The 10,333-nt window shown below is 37.2% G+C and overlaps 1 protein-coding gene across 1 annotated transcript; it reads right to left on the minus strand.

The window, feature by feature from the left end:
- Window positions 1-461: 461 nt before the first annotated feature.
- LOC120430268 (uncharacterized) lies at window positions 462-1,874 on the minus strand. Its single transcript, XM_039595355.2, has one exon. It carries the CDS (start codon window positions 1,463-1,465, stop codon window positions 497-499), a length of 969 nt encoding a protein of 322 aa, XP_039451289.1. The 5' UTR covers window positions 1,466-1,874; the 3' UTR covers window positions 462-496.
- Window positions 1,875-10,333: the final 8,459 nt, after the last annotated feature.

Here is a 10,333-nt window from a genome sequence, read left to right on the forward strand (position 1 = left end):
AATAATTTTGAATGCTGGGACTTTTCGCCTGTTTAAATTATTTTTTTTTTCAAGTTTGGAAATTGAATTTAAATATATAACCTTAAAATTGCCCTATAAACAATTTGAAGCGGACATAACAATGTTTTGGGGGAGCTTTTGGATCTATAGAATTGAATTTTGGTTGAAATTTCGTACAATGCGGAAATACGTCATCATAAATCAGAACTTTTGATGAATAAACATCAAAAACGTGGGGATTTTTGAACACCTGAACAAAACGTAAGTAAGACAAAAGGCCAAAATTTAAGATAGAAAGTAAAAAACGATAGCCAAAAAGGATAATTGTGATAATTGAAACAATAAATTGTCCTACACGAAAACGCTCTAAAAATTTGGTTTAATGTGCTTCAACGTACATAGAAAAATAAATACTTAAAAATAAAATAAATTAATCTACCAGCTACGTGATTCCCCTCTAATCCACCACCACCACCTCCACACCACATACGACTTCCTAGTTATTGTACCCGGCGTTAAAGTACACCGTCTGCTTTTCCTCCTGCTCCTGGGCGTGCTGCCGGGCCAGATACATGACGGCCGCGGCCAACGCCGCGTGATTCACAAAACTGGTGAAAAAGGTCGCAAACTTGAGCACCGGAATCATCATCGGCATCACGCTGGCCAGCAGCATCGTGGGCAGCAGCACGATGGGGACGCCCAGCTGAAGCAGATGCTTGGTGGCTTTCCGTTTGTCCCGATTTTCGTGCTTACCGTCACGGTCACGATCCTTGTCGTTTCGACGACGACCGCGTCCCTCTTCGGCGGGGACCGCGCTGGGGGTGGTGGTGAGTTGGTTTCGGATGGAGAATTCTAGGGTGTTGCCTTCGGTAGGGGTGATTCGGAGGCCGAACCCGGGCAAGAACTTGAGGTCGAAATGACGTTCGTTGAAGAGAAGGGCGAGACCAACGTTGATCCGTCGATCGACCTCGGAAGAGTTGAGCTTCAGCAGACGATCCTCGAAGAGCTTGTTGTCTGGCTGTTGGTACGAGGGTAGCAGGATCTGCTGAACGTCGTAGGTGATGTTTCCGCTGGTGTGGAAGTCATACTTGCGGGACTCCATGTTTTGGAGCAGGTACAGCTTGCTGCACTCCACTAGGGATACCTTGGCCATACAGTTGAGCACTCGCAATGGCAGGGACTTTTCGTAAGCCGGAAGTGGCTCGGACGGAGAGTCTGTCGATGGTTCCAACGTGGTAATTTCGTTCTCAACCTCACCCAATGTGGTCACCTCCAACTGTTTCTTGTGCGTCTGGTGGTGATGATCGTGTCCTCGATCGTGGAAGTGGTGAAACAGAAATCTGCTCGAACTGCTCGAACCGCTTATTTTGCTGTGAAAGGTCTTTCGGAGCTCGCTCCAAGATGGCGACACCGACAGCAACAGCAAAACCGCTAGCCAAAGCATCGATCGAGTTTGAACGATCATCTTCGAGCACTTCTTGGGGGGAAATTCAAGCAACGGATTTTCACAAACGACACTTTTTCCTCGAATAAACACAGACTGGGACTAGGACGAGGAGGCTGTTGCCTTCAGCAGCGCCGGGTTAAGACTGACGGTTCGTGTGACTCAGCTGTTGGCTGGCTGGCTGGCTACACGCGATTCCGGTCATCTGCGCGTCTAGTCTAGTCTAACCAGCTCTGAGTCGGGGTGTGTTCTACTAAATAAAATCCGTGTGGACCTGCAGCAGCGCGTGCCACCAGAGAGAGAAAAGTGGGAAAGCGAACCGTTTTGCGAGTTTTTCCCGCTAGTTCATTATTTTTATGTGGTTTGATATGTTTCAATTTTTCCCGCTCTTTTCGCGCTGGCACTGCCGCTAATGTGCGGTTAAGGGAAATGATGGATGCACCTGATTGATAAAAAGGAAAGTAGAAATTGGATTAATCGACAGGTGGTGAGGAGACAATTGCCACCGATGGATGGTCTGCGTGGGAAAGTGGGGGGACAGTTTTTTTCTACAAATTATGTTTGTTTTAACGTGCTATCAACGATTTTATTTTATTTCAAATGGATTATAAGATGGGTAGTTCTCTACCAACTCACACGAAATCGGGAAAAGTTGCCCCAACCCCTCTTCGATTTGCGTGAAACTTTGTCCTAAGGGGTAACTTTTGTCCCTGATCACGAATCCGAGGTCCGTTTTTTGATATCTCGTGACGGAGGGGCGGTACGACCCCTTCCATTTTTGAACATGCGAAAAAAGAGGTGTTTTTGAATAATTTGCAGCCTGAAACGGTGATGAGATAGAAATTTGGTGTCAAAGGGAGTTTTATATAAAATTAGACGCCCGATTTGATGGCGTACTCAGAATTCCGAAAAAACGTATTTTTCATCGAAAAAAACACTAAAAAAGTTTTAAAAATTCTCCCATTTTCCGTTACTCGACTGTAAAAAAATTTGGAACATGTCATTTTATGGGAAATTTAATGTACTTTTCGAATCTACATTGACCCAGAAGGGTAATTTTTTCATTTAGAACAAAATTTGTCATTTTAAAATTTCGTGTTTTTTCTAACTTTGCAGGGTTATTTTTTAGAGTGTATAAATGTTCTACAAAGTTGTAGAGCAGACAATAACAAAAAAATTTGATATGTAGACATAAGGGGTTTGCTTATAAACATCACGAGTTATCGCGATTTTACGAAAAAAAGTTTTGAAAGAGTTACTTTTTTGCGTTTCTCTTTGTTTCGTCGTCCGTGTCTGTCGCGGGTGACCATGAACGGCCATGATCGATGACGACCAACTTTTTCAAAACTTTTTTTTTCGTAAAATCGCGATAACTCGTGATGTTTATAAGCAAACCCCTTATGTCTATATATCATTTTTTTTGTAATTGTCTGCTCTACAACTTTGTAGAACATTGTTACACTCTAAAAAATAACCCTGCAAAGTTAGAAAATACACAAAATTTTGAAATGAAAAATTTTGTTCTAAATGAAAAAATGACCTTTCTGGGTCAATGTAGATTCGATAAGTATATTAAATTTCCCATAAAATGACATGTTCCAAAAAAATTTACAGTCGAGTAACAAAAAATGGGAGAATTTTTAAAACTTTTTTAGTGTTTTTTTCGATGAAAAATACGTTTTTTTCGGAATTCTGAGTACGCCATCAAATCGGGCGTCTAATTTTACATAAAAGTCCCTTTGACACCAAATTTCTATCTCATCACCGTTTCAGGTTGCAAATTATTGAAAAACACCTCTTTTTTCGCATGTTCAAAAATGGAAGGGGTCGTACCGCCCCTCCGTCACGAGATATCAAAAAACGGACCTCGTATTCGTGATCAGGGACAAAAGTTACCCCTTAGGACAAAGTTTCACGCAAATCGAAGAGGGGTTGGGGCAACTGCTGTGTGAGTTGGCGGAGAATTACCCAGATATTAGGAAATAAAGTGCTTATGTTAGTTGTTTTCCATTTTTTTATTTGCAACGATGAGTCATAAGTTTTGATTAATTGAATTCAATAATTATAAACTTTTAATTCTAAAAAAATCATTTTTGTTATTTTTTATTATGAATATAATATATGGCATTTGCAAATATTTGTCAAAGTTTATACCAGGGGTGACCAAAGTATGACTCGCGAGAAGATTTTTGCGGGCCCATGACTTGGATGCAGGGATGGAATAATCGCAAAAAAATCAATTTCGCTGGCGAACTTTCTTCACCAGCGAAAGAGAGAGGAGGCAAATCACGCAAAAGAAAATCGCTCCCGAACTTCTCCAAGAAAATCAATCTGCTGATGATTTTTTGTGAATTTCCTTGTCAGCACCACTTAAAAGTGTTTATTTCACTTTGTTTACACACATTTCCCATCTACAAAATGTGACAGGTCATTTTTCGGCATGTGACGTTACACTTGCAAGTGTAGTAGTGAAAAAGATGTTCCACCGAATAATCAAGATGATGATTTTTTTAGATTCTTTTTACCGATCTTTCGCGCGCGAAAGAGGAGAGCCAAGCTCCCTTCGGATTTTTTCTCTTGATGAACGTCCAATGATTTTCTTTTGATGATGATTATTCCATCGCTGCTTGGATGATTTTGTCAAATGGCTCCTTGAACTATCTGTAAAGTGATTATTATATGATCTATGCTTAAAAATTTCATTAATATAAAAGAAATAATTATTGAATATTTTTTCATAAGGATTTCTCATTATTTGCAGTTTATTGAATAACTAAATAATGCCATCACATACATTTTTCAATATCAATGTCTCTTCTATCAAAACGTGTTTTTAAGATTTTCGTTCATTTTCATTATATTTATAAATTATGATTTTCTTCAGCTATAATGTTTTCTCTAATATTTTAATGACGAACATGTCCAAAAAATACCTGAAATTTCTAAAAAAGAGATAGATGTAATTTAAAGTGTTACAGATTTAAATATCGCGATTTTTTTTTTTATAATTATTTTCCACATTGGACAAGCAAGTTCATGTGAGCCTCAAATTTGGCCCGTTATCCAAATACTTTGGGCACCCCCCTGGTTTATACAGTCTTGACTCGATTATCAGAAATCGTCAAAAAAGTTTAACTATAAATAATCGAATCACAAAATTATTGTTAAAGTATCCAAATTTTCAAAAAAGCCAAAAGGAAGTATGAACTTTGGGATACCCAGAAACACGCGTAATTTGATTTTTTTTTTCAAAAATACTAAGATAGGATTTTCCCCGGTCGGCCTGGGTTTGATCCCAGAAGGTCCCGGTCGCAAATTTTGAGACGAGATTTGTCTGATCACGCCTTCCGTCGGACAGGGAAGTAAATGTTGGTCCCGGTCTAACCTAGAGGTTAGGTCGTTAGCTCAGTCCAGGTGTAGTAGTCGTCTCCCTGAGTCCTGCCTCGGTGGAGTCGCTGGTAGGCAGTTGGACTCACCATCCAAAGTCGTCAGTTCGAATCTCGGGATGGATGAAAGCTAATGGTTTGCAATTGCCTCAACAATCAAGCCTTCGGACATCTAGTTTCGAGTAGGAATCTCGTAATCGAGAACGCCAAGACAATCCTGTAGAGCGAATAATTTGATTTGATTTTCCCAAAAGTTTAATGGAGAAATAGGGTGTTTTCAGCTGATATTCAAAAACATCATATTTTCAAAAAAAAGTATCAGATTGGTCGCCCTTTATAATGATCTAATGTTTTCTGCAAATGTAGCTTCGGCAAATGTAGTAAAGTAGTAGTAAATCATTCCCTGTTCCTGATGAGGGTCTCGTGGCGCAGGGGTAGCGGCTTCGGCTACCGATCCCGATGATGCTATGAGACGCGGGTTCGATTCCCGCCTTATCCACTGAGCTTCTATCGGATGGTGAAGTAAAAACGTCGGTCCCGGTTTCTCCTGTCTCGTCAGAGGCGCTGGAGCAGAAATCCCACGTTAGAGGAAGGCCATGCCCCGGGGGGCGTAGTGCCAATAGTTTCGTTTTTCGTTTTTTTTTCCTGATGGGAACACCCGTGAAGAGTATCGGGGCCGGCATTTACAAAGCGGATTCAGTGACAGTTTTATAAATCAACTTAATGTTAACATGTTAAGGTTAATGTTAACATTCCAGAAGGGAAAAGATCACCAGTTGTGTTGGTCCGAGCCGGGATTCGAACTCCGATCTACCGCTTACGAGGCGGAAGCGTTACCACTGGGCTACGTGGCTCGGTCTATAGGTAATAATTCAAAACCACCCATGCATTTAACCTAATCAAACAACCAAGATGATCACAATAGACAAATTATATACAAATCGTTCAGAGATAACCATCTCCGACAGTGAAATATTTGCAACATCACGTGTCGAATGCAAATGCCAAATTCAACGCCCATTTTTGGGTCATTGTGTCCGCAAACAAAATGCACTACCCCTCGTCGAAATTGCGCACATAAATTCAAATTTTATTACCGTTTCATCAGGATGCCTGAAAACAATTGCCGCGGCCGTTCCCCAAAAATGGTTCCTTTTGGGGATGCCAGTAATTACTTTCTATCACTTCATTCCGGTGTCCAATGGCAACGTTGATATTTGAAGACAAAACAAAAACTGACCTTCCCTTTCGTCACGGCTGTTGCAATTCCGGATGGTATTGCGCCAATTGAAATTGTTGCACCAGTATTCGCCCTCTCCAACTAAAGTGAAACTCTTGTGACTGGTCTTGTGAAGATCCTGTTTGAAACCAGATTGATCTGGTTGATGCACTCTACCCCTCCTCTTCCCTTTGTGAAGTGAAAACTAGGTCTCGTCCAGAACTTGCAATTTCACCTAGTGGTCCATAAATGTCGATTTTCCTTTCCGCGTGTCTATCGTCGGCGACGTCGAATGTGCTCAGCGAACCGGTTAAACGATGATCTCAACCTTGGAAATGCCATTTAAGACGTGCGATCACGCGTTTCTTGCTGCTCAGGTAGCGTCAACATAAGCATGTTTATGTTCACCGTATGATGAAGAAGAAGAATGGGTGAAATGTGATTATTAACAATCTTTTGATGCAGTCTGCTCGGTTTAGATCCGTTTGTAATATAAGGTAGTTGTGTTTCTGATTTGCAATGTAATGTCAATTTGACAAAACATTTTTTTAACATTAAACATTAAACATTAAACATTAAACATTAAACATTAAACATTAAACATTAAACATTAAACATTAAACATTAAACATTAAACATTAAACATTAAACATTAAACATTAAACATTAAACATTAAACATTAAACATTAAACATTAAACATTAAACATTAAACATTAAACATTAAACATTAAACATTAAACATTAAACATTAAACATTAAACATTAAACATTAAACATTAAACATTAAACATTAAACATTAAACATTAAACATTAAACATTAAACATTAAACATTAAACATTAAACATTAAACATTAAACATTAAACATTAAACATTAAACATTAAACATTAAACATTAAACATTAAACATTAAACATTAAACATTAAACATTAAACATTAAACATTAAACATTAAACATTAAACATTAAACATTAAACATTAAACATTAAACATTAAACATTAAACATTAAACATTAAACATTAAACATTAAACATTAAACATTAAACATTAAACATTAAACATTAAACATTAAACATTAAACATTAAACATTAAACATTAAACATTAAACATTAAACATTAAACATTAAACATTAAACATTAAACATTAAACATTAAACATTAAACATTAAACATTAAACATTAAACATTAAACATTAAACATTAAACATTAAACATTAAACATTAAACATTAAACATTAAACATTAAACATTAAACATTAAACATTAAACATTAAACATTAAACATTAAACATTAAACATTAAACATTAAACATTAAACATTAAACATTAAACATTAAACATTAAACATTAAACATTAAACATTAAACATTAAACATTAAACATTTGATTTTGAACATCAAAATATAACAAATTAAACATGATTTCAACTGGTTTTTTCGATATTTATTCGTCGGTTCGATTTTAATTCATGAGCCAATTTTCTCCACATTAGCAACCCATCCATCTTAGGAAAATGCATCGAGTTTTCCTCAGCTATCCATCTTGCTTGACCACTACTCTGATCAACCTTCCTTCATCCAAGCGTTTGGTTTTATGTCGTAGATTTTCTCTTCCCATCCCTTCTTAAGGTTATTCAGTATAGTGGAAAACCAACAATTGTGATATCAAATCAAAAACGTTACTTAATCCACCCTTAGGTGGTTGGTGCCTTCCTCACATTCGTTGGAAATGTCATTTAATTACCTATTCAAAGATAGGTCGCATGATATATTTGGACAACGTTTTCATCAAAATATCTGAGATCTGGCCTCCAAAAAATGTGTAAATAACACTTAAGTGCTTATAACTTTTGATAGGGTTGTCAGATCTTCAATGTATTGGTCGCGTTGGAAAGGTCTTTTAAATACCTTTCTAAAAATGTGTTACATGCCAGGTTTTTTTTTTTTACAAAAACCACCATTTTTAAAATCTTCCGGACTTTTGTTAAAATCGTCATTTTAGCATAACTTTTGAAGTACTTAACTAAATAGCGACTTATGGGACCCCAAGACGGATCGAATGACGCCAAAACGGACAAAATCGGTTCAGCCAATGTCAAGATAATCGAGTGACAATTTTTTGATCAACATCCCACCACCTACACAGACATTTGCTCAGAATTTGATTCTGAGTCGATAGGTATACATGGGGGTCTAGGAGGTCTAATTGAGAAGTTCAGTTTCCGAGTGATTTTATAGCCTTTCCTCAGTGAGGAAGGCAAAACGGTACTCTTTTGTAATTCAATTTTTGAAAACCTTAACAAATAGTTGATTATTTTAAATAATAATTGAAAAAATTGGTACACCCAAAGTTAAAGAACGAGGGGATAGTCCTCACGAAAAGAAACGTGATGAAAGTACTATTCTGCGTGAGTAAAGTCCTCTCGCGTGTTCATTCGTTCATTGAAACAGTTCATCCTATTGAGTGGCTTATATGGACAAATGACCGCCACTTAGTCACCGAACCATGGTAGCCCATACGGCAAAGGCACGGTTCAATAAGCCGAAGGTCTTGGGTTCGAGTCTCGGTACAGGGTACTTTTTTTTTTTGATAGATGAACTTTTTTGGAAAATGAACCCATGAGTAAAGTACTCTCGGTAATTTCGGGATTTATCCTCTCCGTCCGCACACAGTGCCATTTTACTACCGAACCGTGCTCTTTATCCTCTCGTAAGCCAATGCCCAGTTCTGGGTGTAGTATAAATATTTCCAAAATCAATTGATTAGATGTTTTGAAAATAAGGCTAAAATTCTAAATCAACTTGTTTTTTACGTGATTGTTTAATCAAATTTGTGGATAAATGTAAATAATATTCAAACACAAAATACAAAAAAAAAAAAACTTTTGTTTAAGCACATGTTTGTCTTTATTGCATAGGACATAACTTTGTCCTTATGTCTGAATAAGCCATTTTGTATCATTAGTTTCTTACCCCCTGCGATTGGAAACCTTGGGTCAGATTTTCAATGTTAAAAAAATAAACTTGTGTGCAATTTTAACAACTCCATGAAAAACATACTGTCTAATTTTTAATCCATATTATTTGGCCCTATAGAAATGTAAGTCGTGGTTTAAAAAATCTGAAAATATCATTTTCCAAAAAGTTGAAAAAAAATTCACACAAGTTTCACTTTTAGCATTACAAATCTGATCAATGGTTTCCAAGATATCATTGATTAAATGTTGAGAGTCAATTGAGTAGAGCTTAGAAATACTCATTTTTGGTATTTTCCATTCTCAGCAACCAAAGGTTGATTCAACAATGTCCAAATTGTAGAGAATATTCTCAGCTTTTTAAATATATTTTTTCATAGATGGACAAAGATGGACACTTCGGGAAGTCGCGTGTTTTGGTCTTTCTTACAAGTGCCCTTACAAAGTGTGTACAAAGTACACGTATGCGACCTCCGGTGGGTTAGTTGTCGAATAACTTAAATTTAAAAATGGCTAAAACTCTAATACATCTAACGAGGTTTTTTTGTGTGCATTTTCGATACTTTCCATTTTTTTTAAATCATAACTTGAAAATTGGCCCGTTTTGTCTACTAATACATGTAAAACAATGAAAAAATCGAAGGCGGTAAGCTTGGCGGTAAGTCAAAATACTTTACAACTATGCAGAAGACATCGAGATACAGATTTTCGAATCTTTCCATACCACTTTCTATCGACAGCCCCTTCAAATTTGAATGGAGACTTGTATGAAGAAACTAGTATTACAAAAAGGATTAGTTGGACATAAGGAATCGATGGAAAGAGTTCCATAAAAATAAAAAATGCAATGAAAAATCGATTTGTGAAATTCTAGAGAATTGCTAAAATATCCAATATCAATTTTGGTTCAGAGCAATGAAGCAATAATAATCCTAGTAATAATTAAACTATCGTAATCGATGTGTAATATGAATGAAATGGAAAGTGATTTATGAAGTTCCAACAAAAAATGCAACCCATACTCGTAGCCATTCGGTTTAGTCACCTTGGCAAAGTGAAATTACTTCCATGTCCAAAAGTGATTCTAAGTGTATACTTTTGGCCCAACTGTCGCCCGTCGCTGCTTTGGGCCATCGCCGAACGTTGATGGGGCCGTTTTGATCAAATCGTGCCCGCGTTGGAAAGTGTCAATCGTGGCCACGTCGAAGGGGGGTGGGCCGCCGACAGAGCCAAGGGGAATCATTTTTGGACAAACAATAGTTAGTTTAAAAGACTCGCGGGCCAAATTTCGGGTCGCAGTCGAGC

This window comes from Culex pipiens, chromosome 1, assembly GCF_016801865.2.
Source record: "Culex pipiens pallens isolate TS chromosome 1, TS_CPP_V2, whole genome shotgun sequence".
Taxonomy (NCBI): Eukaryota; Metazoa; Arthropoda; class Insecta; order Diptera; family Culicidae; genus Culex; species Culex pipiens.

Excerpts from the sequence above, each read along its gene's own strand:
- LOC120430268 (XM_039595355.2), bottom strand. The coding sequence starts at position 1,465 with ATGATCGTTCAAACTCGATCGATGCTTTGGCTAGCGGTTTTGCTGTTG.